Source organism: Oncorhynchus mykiss, chromosome 11, assembly GCF_057628025.1.
Source record: "Oncorhynchus mykiss isolate SJ-2025 chromosome 11, ASM5762802v1, whole genome shotgun sequence".
Lineage (NCBI taxonomy): Eukaryota > Metazoa > Chordata > Actinopteri > Salmoniformes > Salmonidae > Oncorhynchus > Oncorhynchus mykiss.
This window is the reverse complement of record NC_143032.1, coordinates 13302738-13329426: the sequence shown is the minus strand read 5'-3', so window position 1 is coordinate 13329426 and position 26689 is coordinate 13302738. Positions and strand designations below refer to the sequence as shown.

The 26689-nt window shown below is 43.3% G+C and overlaps 1 protein-coding gene across 2 annotated transcripts in view; it reads left to right on the top strand.

Annotated features, from left to right (window-relative positions):
• The window catches only part of LOC110535292 (histone-lysine N-methyltransferase 2C), a 232245-nt gene that overhangs the window by 112509 nt on the left and 93047 nt on the right, over positions 1–26689 (top strand). For both annotated transcript variants that reach the window (XM_036934913.2, XM_090189444.1), the window contains exons 9-11: positions 5727–5841; positions 15219–15409; positions 21288–21436. In XM_036934913.2, coding sequence (XP_036790808.2) covers positions 5727–5841; positions 15219–15409; positions 21288–21436 — 455 coding nt within the window. The remainder of the gene's footprint in view (positions 1–5726; positions 5842–15218; positions 15410–21287; positions 21437–26689) is intronic.

The window sequence follows — 26689 nt, the reverse complement described above, 5'->3', positions numbered from 1 at the left end:
GAAGTTTACATATACTCAATTAGTATTTGGTAGCATTGCCTTTAAATTGTTTACCTTGGGTCAAACGCTTCAGGTAGCCTTCCACAAGCTTCCCACAATAAGTTGACAGGGCTGGTGTAACTGAGTCAGGTTTGTAGGCCTCCTTGCTTGCACAAGCAGTTCTGCCCACAAATTTTGAGGTCAGGGCTTTGTGATGGCCACAGCCAATACCTTGGCTGTGTTGTCCTTAAGTCATTTTGCCACAACTTTGAAAGTATGCTTGGGGTCATTGTCCATTTGGAAGACCCATTTGCGACCAAGCTTTAACTTCCTGACTGATGTCTTGATGTTGCTTCAATATATCCACATAATTTTCCTCCCTCATGATGTCATTTATTTTGTGAAGTGCACCAGTTTGTCCTGCAGCAAAGCACCCCCACAACATGATGCTGCCACCCCCGTGCTTCACGGTTGGGATGGAGTTTTTCGGCTTGCAAACTTCTGCCTTTTTCCTCCAAACATAACAATGGTCATTATGGCCAAACAGTTCTATTTTTGTTTCATCAGACCAGAGGACATTTCTCCACAAGTACTTTGTCCCCATGTGCAATTGCAAACCAGAGTCTGGCTTTTTTAATGGTGGTTTTGGAGCAGTGGCTTCTTCCTTGCTGAGCGGCCTTTCAGGTTATGTCGATATAGGACTCGTTTTACTTTGGAAATAGTTACCAGCATCTTCACAAGGTCCTTTGCTGTTGTTCTGGGATTGATTTTCACATTTCTCACCAAAGTACGTTCATCTCTAGGAGACAGAACACGTCTCCTTCCTGAGCAGTATGACGGCTGCGTGGTCCCATGGTGTTTATACCTGCGTACTATTGTTTGTACAGATGAACGTGGTACCTTCAGGCATTTGGAAATTGCTCCCAAGGATGAACCAGACTTGTGGAGGTCTCAAATTGGATTTCTTTTGATTTTCCCATGATGTCAAGTAAAGAGGCACTGAGTTTGAAGGTAGGCCTTGAAATACATCCACAGGTACACCTCCAATTGACTCAAATGATGTCAATTAGCCTATCAGAAGCTTCTAAAGCCATGCCATTTTCTATAATTTTCCAAGCTGTATAAAGGCACTGTCAACTTAGCGTATGTAAACTTCTGACCCACCTGAATTGTGATACAGTGAAATAATCTCTCTGTAAACAATTGTTGGAAAAATACCTTGTGTCATGCACAAAAACGAGTTTTAATGACTCCAACCTAAGTGTATGTAAACTTCCGACTTCAACTGTATGTAAACGGTTAGAGTTTAATGGCTGTGACGATGGATCAACAACATTGTAGTTTCTCCAAAATACGAACATAAAAGACAGGGAAAAGGAAGCTTGTACAGAATAAAAGTATTCTAAAATATGCATCCTGTTTGCAATAAGGCACTTTAGTAATACTGCAAAACATTTTGGCAAAAAAAATCTACTTAATTTCCTGAATACAAAGCGTTATGTTTTGGGTAAACACAACACATCACTGAGTAATACTCTTAATATTTGTCAAGCATGGTGGTGGCTGCATCATGTTATGGGTATTCTTGTCATCGGCAATGACGGCAGAGTTGTTGTTTTTTTTAGCTTAAAAAGAAAAGGAATGAAGCTAAGAACAGGCAAAATCTTTTTTCCGGTCTGCTTTTCAGCAGACACTTTGAGACAACATCACCTTTTAAAAGACAATAGACTAAAACACAAGGTCAAAAATATGCTGGAGTAGCTTACCAAGACAACATTGAATTTTTGGCCTTAAAATGGCAAGACTTGAAAATGGCTGTCTTGCAATGAACAACAACCAACTTTGCAGAGCTTAAAGAATGTTTAAAATAATAATGTGCAAATGTTGTACAATCCATACCCAGAAAGACTCACAGTTGTAATCACTGTCTAAGGTGATTATAACATGTATTGACTCGGTTGTGAATACTTTTAAATTATAACAAAATGTGGAATATGTCAAGGTGTAGAAATACTTTCTCAAGCCAGTGTATATAGTAAAGATTAGATGAAAGACGGTGGTGACTATGTTTGCAGAGACATATTACGATTCAAAATGCTCCAGGGGCCAGCAAATGAAGTAATGAAAAACCAACAGAGCGTGACCTAAAGTTGTCTCCATTGAAGCTGGGCTTTTAATGATTTTTATAGAGTTTCCTAAACTCTGCATGGTCAAAAATGAAAATGTTAATTTCATGGACCAAGGCCATGTTTTTGGTAGGGTGATAATCACCACGCTAGTCTCTGGTGTGCTTGTTGATTTGACATGGAATCCCACGTGAGACATGCAAGTTCATCTCCATAGCATTTGCGTGTCATAGCCTGTCAATCATGGACAGAATTTAACAGAAGCTCTTAATGTTGAAAGAGATGACATCTGAGATTGTGGGAACTGAAAGCCTGTATGTAGGGGCAGGAGGCCTACTGTAAAGCCTGTATGTAGGGGCAGGAGGCCTACTGTAAAGCCTGTATGTAGGGGCAGGAGGCCTACTGTAAAGCCTGTATGTAGGGGCAGGAGGCCTACTGTAAAGCCTGTATGTAGCCTGTATGTAGGGGCAGGAGGCCAACTGTAAAGCCTTATGTAGGGACAAGAGGCCTACCCTGAAGCCTGTCTGTAGAGACAAGAGGCCCACCGTGAAGCCTGTCTGTAGGGGCAAGAGGCCCACCGTGAAGCCTGTCTGTAGGGGCAAGAGGCCCACCGTGAAGCCTGTCTGTAGGGGCAAGAGGCCCACCGTGAAGCCTGTCTGTAGGGGCAAGAGGCCCCCCGTGAAGCCTGTCTGTAGGGGCAAGAGGCCCCCCGTGAAGCCTGTCTGTAGGGGCAAGAGGCCCCCCGTGAAGCCTGTCTGTAGGGGCAAGAGGCCCCCCGTGAAGCCTGTCTGTAGGGGCAAGATGCCCACCGTGAAGCCTGTCTGTAGGGGCAAGAGGCCTACCGTATACCCCTGCTATCCTCTCATAATGCAAGCACACATACACACCCACCTCCACCCTACCTTATTTTGGATCCCTGCATCATGGTGCTTAGCCTCCAAAGGAACTGGGAAGGAAGAGAGAGGGGGGAAAAGCATAGTGAAATGTATAGTGCAGTTTTACCAGATGGAGCACTGTGGAATTGGCAGGGGGGGGGGGGGGGGAGTGATCTAGAGATGTGTGTGCGCGGGCGGTAATGACTCCACTGCACAGTTGTAAATCTCAGATGATGTTTTCATTCAGGTTGGATTTGCGTCAGCTGAAATACAGGCTGCTGGGATTTGATAGATCTCAGGGCTCTAGCCTCTTCCCTAATATCATAACCCTACGCTGCACACACACATGCGTACACCATAAATCTTACGCTCTGGTCTCTTGATTTATTCTTCAAACATTGTTAATCCAACCAAAATTCGCCGTAGAGGGACTGTTCTCGATTGCGGGTTCAGTTTAATGGCAGGTTTGATTGGCTGAACAAATTTTGAATCTTGAAGCTTAGCAAATTTGATTCTGTTGAAGGAAATGTTATTTTCTCATTCCTATAAACACTGTTAAAAAAAAAGGTATTGTCCACAATGTGGTGTGTGATAAAATATATTGTATTAAACATAACCTACTATGTGAACCTCCCCCATTGACAAACTAAATTCAAACTCCCAACTGTCTGGCTGGCTTTCTTTTCTTCCTCATACTTCATTGATAAATGAATGTAGTCGATTGTCCAAGTCCCAGACTCGAAATGAGTCACTGTTAAAGAGCCCATAGACACTGAGACCCTGGAGGACCAGAGTCAACAGTTGACGGTTTGTTAGGTTGTCTGTCGACACGGTCGGGAAACAAACTGCCAATTTCTCAGATTGTGTTAGTTGCTTATTAGGTGTGTGGGTGGGTGTCATTTTTCTCTTTTTTGTGTGTCTCCATAAGTGTCTCATACATTGAATATACAAAACATTGTCATTTGTTAAATCTACTTCAATCAGTATAGATGAAGGGGAGAAGACAGGTTAACCTCTCTGGGATATTAGGGACGGTAGCGTCCCACCTCACCAACAGCCAGTGAAAGTGCAGGGCGCCAAATTCAAAACAACAAAAATCTCATAATTAAAATTCCTCAAGCATACAAATATTTTACACCATTTTAAAGATACAATTCTCGTTAATCCAGCCACAGCGTCTGATTTCAAAAAGGCTTTACAGCGAAAGCACCACAAACGATAATGTTAGGTCACCACCAAGTTACAGAAAAACACAGCCACTAACCTTTGATGATCTTCATCAGATGACACTCATAGGACTTCATGTTACACAATACATGTATGTTTTGTTCGATAAAGTGCATATTTATATCCAAAAATCTCATTTTACATTGGTGTGTTATGTTCAGTAGTTCCAAAACATGGGGTGATTTTGCAGAGAGCCACATCAATTTACAGAAATACTCATAATAAACATTGAACTTTAGATCCACCTCTCCTTAATGCAACCACTGTGTCAGATTCCAAAAAAACTTTACGGAAAAAGCATACCATGCAATAATCTGAGTACGGCGCTCAGAGACCAAAATAGCCAAAGAGATATCCGCCATGTTGTGGAGTCAGCATTAGTCAGAAATAGCATTATAAATATTCACTTACCTTTGATGATCTTCATCAGAATGCACTCCTAGGAATCCCAGTTCCACACAATGTGTTTGATTTGTTCAATAAAGTTCATAATTTATGTCCAAATACCTCCTTTTGTTAGGGTGTTTGGTAAATAAATCCAAATGCGCGTGCTAGTCCAGCCAAAAGGTCGGACGAAAAGTCAAAAAAGTTATATTACAGGTCATAGAAACATGTCAAACGAAGTATAGAATCAATCTTTAGGATGTTTTTATCATAAATCTTCAATAATGTTCCAACTGGAGAATTCCTTTGTCTGTAGAAAAGAAATGGAATGCAAGCTAACTTTCACATGACCGCGCGTCACAATCTGCCAGACACCTGGCTCAATCCCCTCTCGTTCGGCCCCCCTTCATAGTAGAAGCATCAAACAAGGTTCTTAAAGACTGTTGACATCTAGTGGAAGCCTTAGGAAGTGCAAAATTACCCCACAGACACTGTATATTGGAATGACAATGAGTTGAAAAACTACAAACCTCAGATTTCCCACTTCCTGGTTGGATTTTTCTCAGGTTTTCACCTGCCATATGAGTTCTGTTATACTCTCATACATCATTCAAACAGTTTTAGAAACTTCAGAGTGTTTTCTATCCAAATATACTAATTTACTCTGGGCACCTTATTCATCCAAGCTACTCAATACTGCCCCCCAGTCACCAAGAAGTTAAAGAAGGATTTTTAAGCCTTGAGACAATTCAGACAAGGATTGTGGACATAAGTCCCTTTGACAGGGGCATGGTAGTAGGTGCCAGGTGCACTGGTTTGAGTGTGGCAAGAATTGCAGCGCTGCTGAGTTTTTCCCGCTCAACAGTTGTGTATCAAGAATGGTCCACCACCCAAAGGACATCCAGCCAACTTGACACAACTGTGAGAAGCATTGGAGTCAACATGGGCCAGGATCCCTGCGGAATGCTTTCGACATCTTGTAGAGTCCATGCCCAAATGAATTGAGGCTGTTCTGAGGGCAAAGGGGGATGCAACCCAATATTAGGAAGGTGTTCCTAATGTCTTGTACACTGAGATCATATTATTAGGTGTGTGTGTGTGTGTCATCTTTCCCTCTACTGTGTCTGTTTTTCAGGAACCCGGGAGAGGACAGCAAGATGCTGGTGTGTGACATGTGTGACAAAGGCTATCACACCTTCTGTCTCCAGCCTGCCATGGAATCCATCCCCACCAATGGCTGGCGATGCAAGGTAAGAAACACTCCAAACACCTTTCACAACACGGAATACCGTCGAGCCGAGACAAGAGCGTGTAGGGGATGTGCATCTTTCCCTTTCAAGACACTTCAATGCAGTGCATTCGGAAAGTATTCAGACTTCTTGACTATATCCACGTTTTGTTATGTTACAGCCTTATTCTAAAATGGATTAAATTGTTTTTGCTACACACAATACACCATAATGACAGGGTAAAAACTGTTTAATTTTTACAACTTTTTTTTCTTTTATTTTTTTAACAAGTGTGTTACATTTACATAAGTATTCAGACCCTTTTCTTAGTACTTCGTTGAAGCACCTTTGGCATCGATTACAGCCTTGTGTCTTCTTGGGTATGACGGTACAAGCTTGGCACACCTGTATCTGTAGAGTTTCTCCCATTCTTCTCTGCAGATCCTATCAAGCTCTGTCAGGTTGGATGGGGAGTGTCGCTGCACAGCTATTTTCAGGTCGCACCAGAGATGTTCGATCGGGTTCAAGTCCGGGCTCTGGCTCGGCCACTCAAGGACATTCAGAGACACTCTTGCGTTGTCTTTCCTGTATTCCTAGGGTCCTTGTCCTGTTGCCTTGGTCTGTGCTCCATTCATCTTTCCCTCGATCCTGACTAGTCTTCCAGGTCCTGCTGCTGAAAAACATCCCCACAGCATGATGCTGCTGCCACCACCATGCTTCATCGTAGGGATGGTGCCAGGTTTCTTCCAGATGTGACGCTTGGCATTCAGGCCAAAGAGTTCAATCTTAGTTTCATCAGACCAGAGAAACTTGTTTCTCATGGTCTGAGAGTCCTTTAGGCAAACTCCTAGTGGGTTGTCGTGCCTTTTACTGAGGAGTGGCTTCTGTCTGGCTACATAGAGGGGATTATTGGGTAGTTTGGTTCATCAGGCTGACCCCCTTTCTTCGCTTGAAGTTATTGAGGGATGATGAGCTTTCGGCAATGTGAAGATAAGAATTCCAGAGTATGGTACCTCTTTATCTGATAGAGAACTGACTGTGAGGTGCGGCAGTGGGGAGGGTGAAGGTTATTGCAGTGTGTTACATAGATGGATGTCAGAATGAACCTGGAAGAATCCATTGAAAGGTAAACTGTCTGGGAGGTATGAGTATTTCTAGATGAAAGTGTATAATTGACATTAATGTCATAAATAGACACGATACTGAGATACTGGTGGCAGCTAGTCTTGTAAATGTAATTTGTATGATGAGTAATTTTGTGTGGGTATGTACTGGCCCAGACACTATTACAGTAAATGAGATATGGGTAAATGAAGCTATAGTATAGAGTTAGGAAGCAAGCCTGATGAACCAAACCACTAATGTTTCTGATGATACCTACAGATTTCATCACTTTGCTGCAGACAAATGTACTATGATCTTTCCAGGATAACTTTTCATTAATTAGAACTCAGAGGAATCTAGTGGATGTGACTTGTTCCATTTCATCTCCAACCAATTTAGATTCTGGCTCTTTTTATTTTTATATATTTATTATTTACTTACTATTTAATACAATAATGTTTTAACATTTTGAAGATTAACAAATTATCTGGAATCATTCAGAAAATGTGGCCATACATGAGTTAGCTTAATTAATTAGTGAATCAAAATTCTTGTGATAAAAGGAAATTGGTATCCTAGGCGAAGAGAATGATATATATAATCTCATACAATTTAGAAAGTAATATTTCATGATTGACTGTGTCAAACGCATTGGATAAATAAAAAAATATGCCAAGACTGTATTCTTTGTTAAGAGCTGTAAAAATTTGATCCACAAGTTGCAAAAGAGCCATATCTGTGGAGTCGATTTTACGAGTTTTTACAATATTGGTACTCATAGAATACAGTGTTCATTTTAAATGTTTGAACATTCTCTTATACACCAATTATTCTAGGATTTTAGAAAAACATGATACTACAGATAATAGGCGATTTTAATTTGTGAAAGATCTTGGATCCTCAGATTTAACTTTGGCAATTTTCAAATCTTTAGGAACAATTCCAGTTCAAACGTGAACTGCTCATTTTAGGGTTTGTCTTTATTTTTACTATTTTCTACATTGTAGAATTATGGTGAAGACATATAAACTATGAAATAACACATGGAATAACCAAAAAAGTGTTAAATTATATTTGGGATTCTTCAAAGTAGTCACATTTTGCCTTAAATTTTTTATTTTTTTTATTTAACTAGGCAAGTCAGTTAAGAACAAATTCTTATTTTCAATGACAGCCTAGGTACAGTGCCTGTTCAGGGGCAGAACGACAGATGTGTACCTTGTCAGCTCGGGGATTTGAACTTGCAACCTTCCGGTTACTAGTCTAACACTCTAACCACTAGGCTACCCTGCCGCCCCGACATTTTGCCTTGATGACATCTTTGCACACTCTTGGCATTCTCTCACCCTACTTCATAAGGAATTATTTTCCAACAGCTCTTGTTGGCTGCTTGTCCTTCACTCTGTGGTCCACCTCATCCCAAACCCAAATCTCTATTGGGTTGAGGTCAGGTGATTTGTGGAGCCAGGTCATCTAATGCAGAACTCCATTACTATCACTCTCCTTCATGGTCAAATAGCCTTTACACAGCCTGGAGGTGTGTTTTGGGTCATTGTCCAGTTGAAAACAAATGATTGTCCCATTAAGCGCAATCCAGATGGGATGGCGTATCATTGCAGAATGCTGTGGTAGCCATGTTGGTTAAGTGTGCCTTGAATTCTAAATAAATTACTCAGTGTCACCAGCAAGGTACCCCCACACAATCACACCTCCTCCATGCTTCACGGTGGGAACCACACATGCGGAGATCATCCGTTCACCTACTCTGCGTTTCAGACACAGCGGTTGGAACCAAAAATCTCAAATTTGGAATCATCAGACCAAACAACGATCTAATGCCCATTGCTCGTATTTCTTGGCCCAAGCAAGTTTCTTCTTATTATTGGTGTCCTTTAGTCGTGGTTTCAATGCAGCAATTTGACCGTGAAGGCCTGATTCATGCAGTCTCCTCTGAACAGTTGATGTTGAGATGTATCTGTTACTTGAACTCTGAAGCATTTATTTTGGCTGCATTCTGAAGCTGGTAACTCTAATGAACTTATCCTCTGCATCAGAGGAAACTCTTCCTTTACTGTGGCGGTCCTCATGAGAGCCAGTTTCATCATAGCGCTTGATGGTTTTTGTTTGTGCGTTAAAAATAATAATAAATAATAATTATTATGTATGTGTATGAACTTTGTAGGCACCTGATCTGAGCCATAAGGGAGACTAGGCATCTACCACCAGATGACCACCACTATCAGTTTAGGGAGGGCAATGTAGCCTATATTTTTTGTCCCCCCACTTTGCTTCTGAAATCACCATCACCCACTAATTAACTTGTCATTTTTGCAGATTAGGTGTTTGAGCTAGTAATGTATGAATATTTATAGTTTACAAATGAGCGATAAGTGAATATATACCACAACGTTGGCCGTTTGGAAGTTTTTATTGGGCTTCTTTTCTCATCCCGCTTTGGCCATGTAGTGCACCTCACCTCACCTCACAAATTCTGCTCATTTCCTGTTTGAAGTTTCATCTTGGTTTCGCCTGTAGCATGAGTTCTGTGGCACTCACAGATAATATCTTTGCAGTTTTGGAAACGTCAGACTGTTTTCTTTCCAAGGCTGTCAATTATATGCATAGTCGAGCATCTTTTCGTGACAAAATATTGCGCTTAAAATGGGCATGTTTTTTTATCCAATAATGAAATAGCGCCCCCATAGACTCAACTGGTTTTAACTTTCTCACTCATCATTATTCACGGTTCACTCAGGTTCATCCGGGATCATGGTAGTGTTGTCATTTTAATTGGGAAGTTCTTAGAAACATAGTATATTCTTATTTATAGTAAAAGTGAGAAATGCATAAAAATGAACTGCATTATTTACCATTTCATATCTATTGGGCACAAAATTGTCTGAAACACAAACAAAATGAACTGCAAAAGCATCCAACAAGTTTGTAAATTCACAACCTTGATGTAATAATTGTGTGCTAGGAATATGCGACCAAATACTACACTTTTGGCTGTTTTAATTTATTCATATCTTTAGGGGTGACAATAATTTACCCCTACCTTTTTTGAGAAAATAACCAATCACAATTTCTACCTCTGAGCAATTTTATTAGTATGAAATAATGTAATTTCCCCCAAACAATTGGCATACAATATAGCTCAATATTTGAATTATTTATTTTTATACTAATAAAATTGCTCAGAGAAATAGGTTTTGTTTAGTTTTTCTCACAAAGATAGGGGTCAATTATGAGCAATAATGACTGTATATTATAATTTACCCCTGTTTTATTTTTCATACTTACATTTTTTTTATAATATCTTGAATAGATAAGTATTCACCCCCCTGAGACAATACATGTTAGAAGCACATTTTGTAGGGTTTTCAGGTGAGAGTATTTCTGGGTAAGTTTCTAAGAGGTTTGCACACATGGATTGTACAATATTTGCCCATTTATTACTTTTAAACATTCTTCAAGTTCTGTCAAGTTGCTTGTTGGTCATTGCTAAACAGAAAGTCCTAAGTCAACACTTAACTAGGCCACTCAGGAACATTCAATGCTGTCTTGGTAAGCAACTCCAGTGTAGATTTGGCATTGTGTTTTAGGTTATTGTCCTGCTGAAAGGTGAATTTGTCTGTGCTGTATTACATGTATTTTTTATTAAAGAGAAACTCCCTAGACCTTGCCCATGACCAACATGAGGCAGCCACCACCATGATGGAAGATATGAAGTGGTACTCCGTGATCTATTGTGTTGGATTTGCCCCAAACATAGCGATTTGTATTCATGATAAAAAGTAGATTTCTTTGACACCATTTTTTGCAGAATTACTTAACTGCATTGTTGCAAACAGGATGCATGTTTTGGAATATTTGTATTCTGTACGGGCGTCCTTCTTTTGACTGTCATTTAGGTTAGTATTGTGGCATAACTACAATGTTGTTGATCTATCCTCAGTTTTCTCCTATCACAACCATCAAACTCTGTACTGGTTTTAAAATCACCATCGGCCTCATGTTGAAATCCCTGTGCGGTTTCCTTCCTCTTTGTCAAATCATTTAGGAAGGATGCCTGTATCTTTGTAGTGACTGGATGTATTGATACAGCAGACAAAGTTTCATTTATAACTTCACCATGCTCAAAGGAATATTCAGCGTCTGCTTTTTTATTTGTACCCATCTACCAATCGGTGCCCTTCTTTGCGAGGCATTGGAAAACCTCCCTGGTCTTTGTGGTTGAATCTGTGCTTGAAATTCACAACTCGATGGAGGGACTTTACAATTATCTATATGTGTGGAGTACAGAGATGGCGTAGTCATTCAAAAATCATTTTAAACACTATTATTGCACACAGAGTAAGTCAATGTAAAGTATTATGTGACTTGTTTACTCCTGAACTTATTTAGGCTTGCCATAACAAAGGGATTGAATACTTGTAAAGCTGAAATGTTTTCAGTCTATTTCTTTTAATAATAAGAACATTTTCGACAAATAAAATTCCACTTTGACATTGTGTTAATCAGTGACAAAATCTCAATTTAATACATTTTAAATTCAGGCTGTAACAACAAAATATGGAGAAGATGTGAATAATTTCTGAAGGCACTGTATTTGTATGAGGAATAAAGTGCTGTCAATTTATCTCAACCGGGGAGGAAAATGTGGTGGTGAGAATAAGCTCTGAACGAACAAGAGCTTTTATGTGAAGCTCTCTTCAAATCACGTCCCCTTGTTTACAGTGATACTGTTTTCACCCCTCCCCGGCCTCCTCTTTCTGTTTTCCATTCCTCCCCGCTCTTTCTCTCTCTCTCTCACTGTCTCTCTTTCCCCCTCTATCTCTGTTGTCCCCCGAAGAGTCTCCCGGCTGTTTCACATTATCCCCATTCCCCTCATTCTCCCCCCCCCCTCCTCTCCACATCTCTCCATCTCTCCACTGTCCCTTAAGAGTCTCCCAGCTGTTTTTATCCGATGGTTGAAAATAGCTTTCGGGCCTTTTAGTGCCTCTTTGTAGCGTCTTTTTGGCCGCGGGAGGGAGGCGATACAGACCTCAATCATCAACAATACAGTGTGTTCTCTCTGCTTTGCTGTGGGTTGCAGTGAGGGTTTGCAAGCACCCAAGCGTTCATCTCTGCTATTAAGCTCTGTATTAAGTCATAACAAGTAGGTTTTTGGCTATGTTTGCTTCCTAAAATGGAGGGAGCGGTGAGTGCCCAAGGCTAAGATGGCCCCAACCTCTTTACATTATTGTATAGGTGAACATTATTATTATTGTTATTGCATTCTGGAAGACTTGTGAGGATTTCTTAGTTTCAAACTTCTATCTTTCAAACCAACATTTTAGTTTTCATTCACCCATTTTACTTAGTTTTGGGCCCCTGGGTGGCGCAGTATCTCAGTGCTAGAGGTGTCACTACAGATCCTGGTTTATTTTATGTAATCTGAGCTAATCCATCATTTCACATCCCCCTCTTCACCCGGCCAGCAGTGGTATGAGAGTGGTAGGGATTGGAGGGATTCTCCTAACCTGCCACATTAATTGGATAGATATGCCTCTCTCTGATCCCATGCCTCTGACCAGAAGCTGGCCACCAGCTCCCCCTCTTTCTCTCTCTCTCTTTGTCTGTCCCTATTTCTCTCACTGTCTGTCTCTGTCTCGGTCTCGCTCTCTCAATTCAATTCAAGGGGCTTTATTGGCATGGGAAACATGTGTTAACATTGCCAAAGCAAGTGAGGTAAATAATATACAAGAGTCAAATAAACAATAAAAATTAACAGTAAACATTACACATACAGAAGTTTCAAAAGAATAATGACATTACACATGTCATCTTATGTATATATACAGTGTTGTAACAATGTACAAATGGTTAAAGTACACAAGGGAAAATAAATAAGCATAAATATGGGTTGTATTTACAATGGTGTTTGTTCTTCACTGGTTGCCTGTTTTTTGTGGCAACAGGTCACAAATCTTGCTGCTGTGATGGCACACTGTGGAATTTCACCCAGTAGATATGGGAGTTTATCAAAATTGGGTTTGTTTTTGAATTCTTTGTGGATCTGTCTAATCTGAGGAAAATATGTCTCTCTAATATGGTCATACATTGGGCAGGAGGTTAGGAAGTGCAGCTCAGTTTCCACCTCATTTTGTGGGCAGTGTGCACATAGCCTGTCTTCTCTTGAGAGCCATGTCTGCCTAGGGCGGCCTTTCTCAATAGCAAGGTTATGCTCCCTGAGTCTGTACATAGTCAAAGCTTTCCTTAAGTTTGGGTCAGTCACAGTGGTCAGGTATTCTGCCACTGTGCACTCTTTGTTTAGGGCCAAATAGCATTCTAGTTTGCTCTGTTTTTTTTTGTTAAATTACTTGACACATTAACAAAAATAATTATCTTTTTTTTCTCATGATTTGGTTGGGTACAATTGTGTTGCTTTCCTGTCCCCTTTCTCTCTGTCCCCCTTTCTCCCCCTCTTTCTCACTCTCTCTCTCTTGGTCTGTCCCCATTCTCTCTCTCTCTCTCTCTGCCTCTCTCTCTCTGTCCCGCTTCTCTCTCTATCTCTGCCTCTCTCTCTCTGTCCCCCTTTCTCCCCCTCTTTCTCTTGCTCTCTTTGTCTGTCCCCCTTTCTCTCTCTCTCTCTCTCTCTCTCTCTTTTTCTGTCTCCCTTTCTCTCTCTGTCTCTGCCTCTCTCTCTGTCCCCCTTTGTCCCCCTCTTTCTCTCTCTCTGTCCCCCTTTCTCCCCCTCTTTCTTTCACTCTAAATATTTTACATTTTAGTCATTTAGCAGATGCTCTTATCCGGAGCGACTTAGTGCATTCATCTTAAGATAGCAAGGTGGGACAACCACATATCACAGTCATAGGCAGTACATTTTTACTCAAGGTAGCTATCAGCATAGGCAGAGCTAGTAAAAGGGAAGAGATTCAAGTGGGGTGTTAGTTCATAAAAGGCCTTTAAAAAAAAAAATGTTATGCAATTGTGTGTGTGTGAGGGGGGGGGGGGGGGGGGGGTTGCTGTAGGATTATTTAAGATACTCTTTGAAGAGGTAGGGTTTTAGATGTTTTCTGAAGATGGGCAGGGACTCTGCTGTCCTAGCTTCAGGGGGAAGCTGGTTCTACCGTTGGGGTGCCAGGACAGGGAAGAGCTTGGTGCCAGTACAGAGAGCTGCCCGCCCGTAGGGGTCGGAGGGCTAAGAGACCAGAGGTGACAGAACGGAGTACTCGGGTTGGAGTGTAGGGTTTGAGCATAGCCTACACCCAAACTCCACCACCCCATCTCATTAATCCCTGTCTGTCCACTGCTCACTGTGACAAAACACACACTGTGCTGCCATGGCAAATTGAGTTATCTGAGGCCTGCTAACACACACACTCACCCCTCCCCCACCTTATCCCCATCTTCTTCCAAATCCCAGACAGGCACTTACTTTCCTTAGGATGGACGGGTGGGCATTTATCTCTTCCTCTCCCTCCTTCCCCGGTCCCACAGGCAGGACCTGACAGACAGTGATAGTATTCACCAACTCTCTCCCCCACTGTTGGACATGAGCAGGCCACTGGACCCAGGCCAGAGTGGTGGCTTGTTACTGTACTAGGCCAGTGGGGGTCTGAGCTTTAGAAGGGGAGGGTTTGAGTGTTGTGGGTGTTTCAACAGAGAAGCTTTAGAATGAGCTTGTTCCTCCTCCTCGCCGACAAAATCCGTGAATGATGCTGCTCCTTTTGAACGCTACTCAATGAGCTTGAAGTGGGACTTTTGAAGGCGTAATGGAATTTCCAGCTGGCTGATCACATGCTCATTGCATAGAGGGAGGCATATTCTTAAAGATGCGTTGGGGAGATTGATGTTAATTCTGATATTTCGTAACTCAATGCAGTGAAAAAGTATTTGAAATGGCTGTCGTAAAGATGTCAAGTGTTGTATCAGTGTTAATTACTAACATTACAATGTAAATAAATGTCAATTAGTTTAGACCTCTGATGTGTTACATTTTCAGCAAACATTCAAACAGAACAATTTCATGCTTCATAACAAAGTGAGGTCAGTTGGCAAAAGTTTTGAAGGTGTTTGGCAGAAATAAAGTCATTACTTTCTATGTTATCTATGGCCGTTCTGTTGCCATGTAGCTAAGCATTCTATAGCCACCGGGAAAAGTATTTTTCAAATGTCTTTTTCACGTTATAGTTTTGCAACTCCAAACTTTGGTTGTTAGACAATGAAAAGACAAATGTTGAAATGTTCTGGAAGGCAATGAATCCATGAAGTAATGTAACTAATGTAGCATGTCTCTCCCTCTCCAGAACTGTCGGGTGTGTTCTCAGTGCGGAGTCAGGCAGGCAGGCCACTGGGGCCACAACATCACACTGTGTGAGAGTTGCCACACGCGACCGGAGGAGCCCGCCCCCGCCCTGTTGTGTCCGCTGTGTGGGAGGGGCCAGGGCTCCAGCGACGTCCCCAAGGATGACCTCCTCAACTGCCATACCTGCAAAAGGTACGCCTCATTCCGTGGTTACTGTTGATTATGTTACAGAATTCTGCTGAGGGAATGCAAGACAATGAGCTGATACACAGCAGAGCTGTAATTAAGCAATAAGACTCGAGGGGATGTGGTATATGGCCAATATACCATGGCTAAGCGCTGTTCTTATGCCCAGCGCAACGCGGAGTGCCTGGACACAGCCCTTAGCTGTGACAGACAGTGATAGTATTCCACTGCTAAGCTCTGTTAGGTTCCTTATTTATTGCCTTATCCCCTAGGTACCTTATTGATATTATAAACTGGTTACGATCGAAATTAGAGCAGTTAAAATAAATATTTTGTCATAGCCATGGTATACGGTCTGATACCTGGGGCGGCAAGTAGCCTAGTGGTTAGAGCGTTGGACTAGTAACCGAAAGGTTGCAAGATCGAATCCCCGAGCTGACAAGGTAAAAATCTGTCGTTCTGCCCCTGAACAAGGCAGAGATCCTAGGCCGTTTTTGAAAAAAATCATTTGTTCTTAACTGACTTGCCTAGTAAAATAAAAAATATATATCACGACTGTCAGTCAATCAGCATTCGGCTCAAACCACCCAGTTTATAATATTTATTTTGTTTGTGACTAGCCTGGTCCCAATTCTCTTAGTGTTTTGGTCATTGTCATTTTTCACATAAGGGGTCATACAGCACAAACAGATCTGGGACCAGGCTTACATGTATCAGTGAGTGGTGTATTATACTGTATCTGCCAAATGGGTTCCCAAGGGTCCTCTTTAAGTGTCTCTGTGTACGCAGATTGTATCATCTGTCTCATTATGTGTGATTGAGTGGCGCAGCGGTCTAAGGCACTGCATCTGAGTGCTAGAGGCGTCACTACAGACCATGGTTCGATTCCAGGCAGTATCACAACCGGCCGTGATTGGGAATCCCATAGGGCTTCGCACAATTGGCCCAGCGTCATTAGGGTTTGGCCTGGTTAGGCCTTAATTGTAAATAAGAATTTGTTCTTAACTGACTTGCCTAGTTAAATAAAGGTTAAAATATATATTTTTAAACGTATTAAACTTATTTTGTACGTAATGTTTCTGCCACCGTCTCATGACTGAAAAGAGCTTCTGGATATCAGGACAGCGATGACTCACCTCGTACTGGACAAAGATATTTTCTTTAATGAGTCAGACGCGAAGGATTTACTTCAGACACCCGACAAGGCCCAAATCCATTCCCATGAAGAAGAGACTAGATATCAGGGACGTAGGTCGGGGTGCCTTGTAAGGATCCGATGGCGAGTGAGTAATCCCCATCTACCATCAGTTTTATTAGCCAACGTGCAATCGTTGGATAACAAAATGGATGAGCTCCGATCAAGACTATCCTACCAGCGGGACATTAAAAACTGTAATATCTTATTTTTCACCGAGTTGTGGCTGACCGACGACATGGATAACATACAGCTGGCTGGGTTTTTGGTCCAATGGCAAGATAGAACAGCTGCCTCGGTTAAGACAAGGGGTGGCGGTCTGTCTATTTTTAAATAACAGCTAATAATCTAATATTAAGGAAGTCTTGAGGTTTTGCTTGCCTGAGGTAGAGTATCTCATGATAAACTGTAGACCACACTATTTACAAGGAGAGTTCAACTATATTTTTCGGAGCTGTCTATTTACCACCACAAACCGATGCAGGCACTAAGACGGCAGTCAACGAGCTGTATAAGGCCATAAGCAAACAAGAAAATGCTCAGCAAGAGGCGGCGCTCCTAGTGGGTGGGGACTTTAATGCAGGGAAACTTAAATCCATTTTACCTAATTTCTACTAGCATGTTAATATGCAACCAGAGGGGGAAAAAATCTAGATCAACTTTACCCCACACAAAGAGACGCGTACAAAGCTCTCCCTCGCCCTCCAGTTGGTAATTCCGACCACAACTCTATCCTCCTGATTCCTGCTTACAAGCAAAAAATTAAAGCAGAAAGCGCCAGTGACTCAGATGAAGAGTCAGATGAAGCAGATGCTAAACTACAGGACTGTTTTGCTATCACAGACTGGAACATGTTCCAGGATTCTTCCGAATGCATTGAGGAGTACACCACATCAGTCACTGGCTTTATCAATAAGTTCATCGAGGACGTCGTCCCCACAGTGACTGTACGTACATACCCCCAACCAGAAGCCATGGATAACAGGCAACATTCGCACAGAGCTGCCGCTTTCAAGGAGGGGGACTCTAACCCGGAAGCTTAAATTAAATCCTGATATGCCCTGTGACGAACCATCAAACAGGCAAAACGTCAATACAGGGCTAAGATTGAATCATACTATTCCAGCTCCGACATTCGTCTTATGTGGCAGGACTTGCAAACTATTACAGACTACAAAGGGAAGCACAGCCGTGAGCTGCCCAGTGACACGAGCCTACCAGACAAGCTAAATCACTTCTAGGCAAGCAACACTGAGGCATGCATGAGAGCATCAGCTGTTCCGGACGACTGTGTGATCGCGCTCTCCGTAGCCAAGGTGAGTAAGACCTTTAAACAGGTCAACATACACAAGGCTGCGGGGCCAGACAAATTACCAGGACCTGTGCTCCGGGCATGTGCTGACCAACTGACAGGTGTCTTCACTGATATTTTCAACATGTTCCTGATTAAGTATTTTTAATACCAACATGTTTCAAGCAGACCACCATACTCCCTGTGCCCAAGAACACAAAGGCAACCTGCCTAAATGACTACAGACCCGTAGCACTCACGTCCATAGTCATGAAGTGCTTTGAAAGGTTGTTAATGGCTCACATCAACACCATTATCCTAGAAACCCTAGACCCACTGCAATTTGCATAACGCCGAAACGGATCCACAGATGATGCAATCTCTATTGCACTGCCATTTCCCACCTGAACAAAAGGAACACTTATGTGAGAATGCTATTCATTGACTACAGCTCAGCGTTCAACACCATAGTACCCTCAAAGATCATCACTAAGCTAAGGATCCTGGTTCTAAACACCTCCCTCTGCAACTGGATCCTGGACTTCCTAAATGGCCACCCCCAGGTAGTGAGGGTAGGTAGCAACACATCTGCCACGCTGATCCTCAACACTGGAGCTTCCCACAGGTGCGTGCTCAGTCCCCTCCTGTAGTCCCTGTTCACCCACGACTGCATGGCCAGGCATGACACCAACACCATAATTAAGTTTGCAGACGACACAACAGTGGTAGACCTGCTCACCGACAACGACGAGACAGCCTATAGGGAGGAGGTCAGAGCCCTGACAGTGTGGTGCCAGAATAACAACCTCTCCCTCAACGTGATCAAGACAAAGGAGATGATTGTGGACTACAGGAAAAGGAGGACCGAGCACGCCCCCATTCTCATCGACAGGGCTGTATTCGAGCAGGCTGAGAGCTTCAAGTGTCCACATCACCTACAAACTATCATGCTCCGACCACACTAAGACAGTCGTGAAGAAGGCACTATAATGCCTATTCCCCCTCAGGAGACTGAAAATATTTGGCATGGATCCTCAGATCTTCAAATAGTTATACAGCTGCACCATCGAGAGCATCAACACCTGGTATGGCAACTGCCTGGCCTTCGACCGCAAGGCACTACGGAGGGTAGTGCGTACGGCCCAGCACATCACCGGGGCCAAGCTACCTGCCATCCAGAACCTCTATACCAGGCGGTGTCAGTGGAAGGCCCTAAAAATTGCCAAAGACTCCAGCCACCCTAGTCATAGACTGTTCTCTCTGCTACTGTACAGCAAGCGGTAACAGAGCTCCAAGTCTAGGTCCAAAAGGCTTCTTAACAGCTTCTACCCCCAAGCCAATAGACTCCTGAATAGCTAATCAAATGGCTACCCGGACTATTGGCATTGCGCCCCCCCCATTTTTACACTGCTACTACTCTGTTTATTATCCATGCATAGTCACTTTAACTCCACCCCCAGCACATTGACTCTGTACCGGTACCACCTGTATATAGCCTTGTTATTGTTATTTTGTTTTATTTTTTACTTTAGTTTATTTTGTAAAAATGTTCTTAACCAACAATGCAGTTTAAGAAATAGAGTTAAGTGCCTGTAAGTAAGCATTTCACGGTAAGGTCTACACCTGTTTTATTCAGCGCATGTGACAAATATTTGATCTTCAATATATTAAACTTTAGTTTGTTGAAGTTTCACAGACGGAAACGTAGCGTTACATACTTAGCTTAGGTTAGTTTAGTTGGTTTCTCACACGTTTCACATCGTACAAATGTTCAATACCAAAGGTCATCTTCAGGTTAACAACTGGCTCACCGCTCCAGCCAATCCTGGTCACCGAAAAGATAAATCTGTAGATTACTGGCTACGGGGCCTCTACACCAACCACTATTGTTAACCAATCACAGAGCTGGATTTGACAGCCCTGCTGAGGGCCAAAATATTTCCACAACAGAGTAATTGTTGCCCACGCCGACCACAAGTCATTACGGCAACCCAGAGCTCATGCGGTCAGTGGCACAGTGATGGCTTTGTGATAAGGGGTTGTGTAAAGTAAAAACCGCTGTGGCGAATGGATTGGTTTATCCAAGGTCCAGCAAGTCGCCTGAGGGTCACACACAATTTTCACTGTACTAGACACTTCCTGGGGTCCAGGGAAGTAGATGGAAGCTGCAAACTCATATCAACCCTTACAGTGGAACCACACTTGAAGTGCTGTTTTAGGCAATTTGTATTGGGGAGTGGGAAAACTGTGGCAGCCATAGGTTATTCACGAAGTATTCACAAGGCCAGTTCTGCATTGTTATTGTGGATCGTTTTAACAGTAGCATTAACACCAGCTCCCGGGAAAGGGATGACATGGCCATTCTCTAAGAGGTCCCTCATAAGCATGACGAAGCATACTCACATTGCCGAGTAGGGCTCACGCAGCCACTTCTCTGGTAGTCATCCTAATGTTCCCCTAACACACTGGGATGTATTACCATCGATGAACTGCATTGGTGTGTTTGCATAGTGCTTACCTATCACACTGACTCAGCTTTTTGACAGTTTCTCCACTGAAACTCTAATCAAACTCAAACTGGTCCGTCTTTTTGAAGTAGCCAGAGCTCGGGAGTCGCTGGAGTAGCCCAAATCCCCATAATGACTCTCTACCTCCCGCGGACACTCACTCGGGGGTCCTTTCGACACAGCCGGCTGCCCTGCCCTGATGCCTGTGTAGAAATGTAATTACAGCAGGCAGGGAGAGCCGGAGAGAAAATGGAGCAGGAGACAGTCGGGCTGCACCCTACTGGGACAAACCTGCAGCAGCGCGACACAGAGAATTCATCTGGAGAGAGGGAAGGGGAGAGACGGGAGAGGGAGAGGGAGCAAGGCAGAGTAAGAGAGGGTGCGAGAAAAGGGAGGAGGAGTGGAGGAGAGTGAGAGAGGGGAAACAGCTGGCAGAGCAAACCCACAGGCTTAGAGACCCCACTCTGGGAGAGCTGCCCTGGAGGCTGTCTGACTGATGATGAACCAAACCTGCCTGACTAGACAGTTTAGTCATACTTAATGCATCAGGGTGGACATCAAATTATAACTAAGGCTGGTATAAAGAAGGACTGATGGAAACCAGCTTCACACTGATGACAAGTGAAGTTGCACTGTTATGATGGAACATGTGATTGTGGTGCGTTCCAGTCAAAATAGTATATTTCTTGCTTTGTCATAGTCACGTCAGGTGGGGGTATTGTTAGTGGGTTATGTATATTGTCATAACCTGACATGACATTTGTGTAAACAATATGGAGATGGTGCTGGTTATTGTGGAAGAAGAAATGATTGGGGAAACACTGATGCTACAAGTTGAAGTAATGTAAAGCTGTGTTGTTGATTTAATGGTGTTTTTTTTGTTTCTCTCAGGTGGCTTCATGGGGAGTGTGAGAAGCAGGCAGGGGGCGACCTGGACCTTCACCCCCAGGCCGACTACGTCTGTACACAGAGGGACATGGTGGAAACCCCAGCCAGCCCCATCCAGGAACCCACAGAACCAGAACCAGAACCAACTATGGGTAAGAACAGAAACTGCACATCTGGAGTGTAGTTGACTATGTGGAATAGTTTTGTGGACTAGTGTTATATGTAATGTGGCTCTATACGCCAGCATTTTAGGGATGTGAATGTTACATATTAGGCATGTATGAAAATATCCTCAAATACAGAATGTATAAAAAAATACCCTCAAATAAAAGTTTACATTCTGTACTGTTTCCGATGAAACATTTGATCTCAATTTGGATTTGAGATGAAACCGTACAGAATGTCAACTTCTATTTGAGGGTATTTACTGGTACTGTATGTGTAGATAATAGCAGTCAAACTTTTGGACACCTACTCATTCAAGGGTTTTTCTTTATTTAAAAAAACAACATTTAAATTTTTTTTTTTGAATAAATAACACATATGAAATCATGTAATAACTAAAAAAGTGTTAAACAAATCAAAATATATTTGAGATTCTTCAAAGTTGCCACACTTTGCCTTGATGACAGATTTGCACACAATGTAGAAAATAGTACAAATGAAGAAAAACTCTTGAATGAGCAGGTGTGTCCATACTTTTGACTGGTACTGTGTATATGTACATGTTTTTGCTTCACTGTCCAAATACATATGATGTGGAACAGTGTTGTACTGTTGTCAAGTTGACTATGTAGAATATAACTGTAGTCTAGTTGTTGACTAAGTGGAATATTGCTGTAGTTTCTTAATCCTGGTCACGGGGACCCAAAAGGGATTTTGACCTAGCACTACACACCTGGTGTTCCACTAATCAACGAATCATCAAACGTTTGTTTGATTAGTGTAATCAGGTGTGTCGTGCCCAGGGCAAAAACAAACATGGTCAGCCCTTTAGGTCCCCTGGACCAGGATTAAGAATCACTGCTGTAGTCTCATTGACTATGTGCTGTAGTCTCATTGACTATGTGCTGTAGTCTCATTGACTATGTGCTGTAGTCTCATTGACTATGTGCTGTAGTGTTGTTGTGCTGTAGTCTCATTGACTATGTGCAATAGTGCTGTAGTCTCATTGACTATGTGCTGTAGTGTTGTTGTGCTGTAGTCTCATTGACTATGTGCAATACTGCTGTAGTCTCATTGACTATGTGCAATAGTGCTGTAGTCATGTTGTTGACTATGTGCTGTAGTCTAATTGACTGTGCAATAGTGCTATAGTCTCATTGACTATGTGCAATAGTGCTGTAGTCTCATTGACTATGTGCTGTAGTCTCATTGACTATGTGCAATACTGCTGTAGTCTCATTGACTGTGCAATAGTGCTGTAGTCTTGTTGTTGACTATGTGCTGTAGTCTCATTGACTATGTGCAATAGTGCTGTAGTCTCATTGACTGTGCAATAGTGCTGTAGTCTCATTGACTATGTGCTGTAGTCTCATTGACTATGTGCTGTAGTCTCATTGACTATGTGCTGTAGTCTCATTGACTATGTGCTGTAGTCTCATTGACTATGTGCAATAGTGCTGTAGTCTCATTGACTATGTGCTGTAGTCTCATTGACTATGTGCAATAGTGCTGTAGTCTCATTGACTGTGCAATAGTGCTGTAGTCTCATTGACTATGTGCTGTAGTCTCATTGACTATGTGCTGTAGTCTCATTGACTATGTGCTGTAGTCTCATTGACTATGTGCAATAGTGCTGTAGTCTCATTGACTATGTGCAATAGTGCTGTAGTCTCATTGACTATGTGCAATAGTGCTGTAGTCTCATTGACTATGTGCAATAGCGCCGTATTCTCATTGACTATGTGCTATAGTGTTGTAGTCTCATTGACTATGTGCAATAGTGCCGTAGTCTCATTGACTATGTGCAATAGCGCCGAAGTCTCATTGACTATGTGCTGTAGTCTTGTTGTTGACTATGTGCTGCAGTGCTGTAGTCTCATTGACTGTGTGCAATAGCGCCGAAGTCTCATTGACTATGTGCTGTAGTCTTGTTGTTGACTATGTGCTGTAGTGCTGTAGTCTCATTGACTATGTGCAATAGCGCCGTAGTCTCATTGACTATGTGCAATAGTGCTGTAGTCTCATTGACTATGTGCTGTAGTGTTGTAGTCTCATTGACTATGTGCTGTAGTGTTGTAGTCTCATTGACTATGTGCTGTAGTGCTGTAGTCTCATTGACTATGTGCTGTAGTGTTGTAGTCTCATTGACTATGTGCTGTAGTGTTGTAGTCTCATTGACTATGTGCAATAGTGCTGTAGTCTCATTGACTATGTGCTGTAGTCTCATTGACTATGTGCTGTAGTCTTGTTGTTGACTGTGCAATAGTGCTGTAGTCTCATTGACTGTGCAATAGTGCTGTAGTCTCATTGACTATGTGGAATAGTGCCGTGCTCTTGTTGTTGACTATGTGGAATAGTGCCGTGCTCTTGTTGTTGACTATGTGGAATAGTGCCGTGCTCTTGTTGTTGACTATGTGGAATAGTGCCGTGCTCTTGTTGTTGACTATGTGGAATAGTGCTGTTGACTATTTGGCACTACCCAACAATTAACTGTCCTGAACATATTTTTGGACAATATCTCTTTAGGTTTTGTAATGTCTTTTTGGATGATGCTGTACAATTCTGGTCATCACCAAATTGAAGGTCCACACAGCATTGAATCCTCTCCATCCACATCATCTCTCACAGAGCCAGGCCGGGTGTAGCGGGAGAGAAATGCTTCAATTACTGGCTTCCTGTATACACAGAACCAGCTGGTGACCTATCATGGGCTGGCCCCGCACCACCAGCTAAAAACCAATCTGATTTCCCTCGTAATATTTATTACTAGGTCTGGGACGTTACCAGTATCCCAGTACTCGTTAGATGTTTTCATTTTTGCCACTGAAATTGGGATACTGTTAACGTCACAGACCTAGTTATTACCTGGCCAAATTAAAATGGACCCTGTTCTCAGCCTGCTTGGCACCCAGATGAATTGCAGTGCAGAGTTGTTGTGATTTCCTCTTCTCTCCTCCTCTTCTCTCTCCCTGTAGCCACCCCATCACCACTCTACACTGTCTTCTAGCTACCCCATCACCACTCTTCACTGTCTTCTATCCACCCCATCACCACTCTACACTGTCTTCTATCCACCCCATCACCACTCTACACTGTCTTCTAGCTACCCCATCACCAGTCTTCACTGTCTTCTAGCTACCCCATCACCACTCTACACTGTCTTCTATCCACCCCATCACCACTCTTCACTGTCTTCTATCCAACCCATCACCTCTCTTCACTGTCTTCTATCCACCCCATCACCACTCTACACTGTCTTCTAGCTACCCCATCACCACTCTTCACTGTCTTCTAGCCAACCCATCACCACTCTTCACTGTCTTCTAGCTACCCCATCATCACCCTTCACTGTCTTCTAGCCAACCCATCACCACTCTTCACTGTCTTCTAGCCAACCCATCACCACTCTTCACTGTCTTCTAGCCACCCCATCACCACTCTTCACTGTCTTCTAGCCACCCCATCACCACTCTTCACTGTCTTCTAGCCACCCCATCACCACTCTTCACTGTCTTCTAGCCAACCCATCACCACTCTTCACTGTCTTCTAGCCAACCCATCACCTCTCTACACTGTCTTCTATCCACCCCATCACCACTCTTCACTGTCTTCTAGTCAACCCATCACCACTCTTCACTGTCTTCTAGCCAACCCATCACCACTCTTCACTGTCTTCTATCCACCCCATCACCACTCTTCACTGTCTTCTAGCTACCCCATCACCTCTCTACACTGTCTTCTATCCACCCCATCACCACTCTACACTGTCTTCTATCCATCACCACTCTACACTGTCTTCTATCCACCCCATCACCAATCTACACTGTCTTCTATCCACCCCATCACCACTCTACACTGTCTTCTAGCCACCCCATCACCACTCTTCACTGTCTTCTATCTACCCCATCACCTCTCTACACTGTCTTCTAGCCAACCCATCACCACTCTACACTGTCTTCTAGCTACCCCATCACCACTCTTCACTGTCTTCTAGCTACCCCATCACCACTCTACACTGTCTTCTAGCCACCCCATCACCACTCGTCACTGTCTTCTAGCCAACCCATCACCACTCTTCACTGTCTTCTAGCTACCCCATCACCACTCTTCACTGTCTTCTAGCCAACCCATCACCACTCTTCACTGTCTTCTAGCTACCCCATCACCACTCTTCACTGTCTTCTAGCCAACCCATCACCACTCTTCACTGTCTTCTAGCTACCCCATCACCACTCTTCACTGTCTTCTAGCCAACCCATCACCACTCTTCACTGTCTTCTAGCTACCCCATCACCACTCTTCACTGTCTTCTAGCCAACCCATCACCACTCTTCACTGTCTTCTAGCTACCCCATCACCACTCTTCACTGTCTTCTAGCCAACCCATCACCACTCTTCACTGTCTTCTAGCTACCCCATCACCACTCTTCACTGTCTTCTAGCCACCCCATCACCTCTCTACACTGTCTTCTATCCACCCCATCACCTCTACACTGTCTTCTAGCCACCCCATCACCTCCCTACACTGTCTTCTATCCACCCCATCACCTCTATACTGTCTTCTAGCCACCCCATCACCTCTCTTCACTGTCTTCTAGCCACCCCATCACCTCTCTACACTGTCTTCTATCCACCCCATCACCACTATACTGTCTTCTAGCCACCCCATCACCTCTATACTGTCTTCTATCCACCCCATCACCTCTACACTGTCTTCTAGCCACCCCATCACCTCTCTACACTGTCTTCTAGCCTGTCTGTCGACGGGTTTGCGTGTCGGCGGGTTTGCGTGTCGGCGGGTTTGCGTGTCGGCGGGTTTGGTTTGCGTGTCGGCGGGTTTGGTTTGCGTGTCGGCGGGTGTGCGTGTCGGCGGGTGTGCGTGTCGGCCGGGGCCGGCCTGTCTGCCTGTCTGTTTGTGCGGGCGTGTCCTGTCTGTCTGTCTGGAGGGCTTATCTGTGTCTGTGCGGGCGTGTCTCTGTGTGTGTCTGTCTGTCTGTTTCTTTGTCTGTGTGTGCCTGTCTGTGTGTGCCTGTCTGTCTGTGCATGCCTGTCTCTGCGTGCCTGCCTGTGTGTGTTAGTGTGTACAACTGGGATGTGCATGCATATATTCAAACGCGTCACTGTGTGTGCGGTCACATACATGCTTGGGACAAGTTGAGTGATGATGGGATAGGATGTGTTCGTTACTCACCGTAGCCATGGGCCTTTCCTTTGTGGAACCAGGTTGCCAGAAGCAGCAG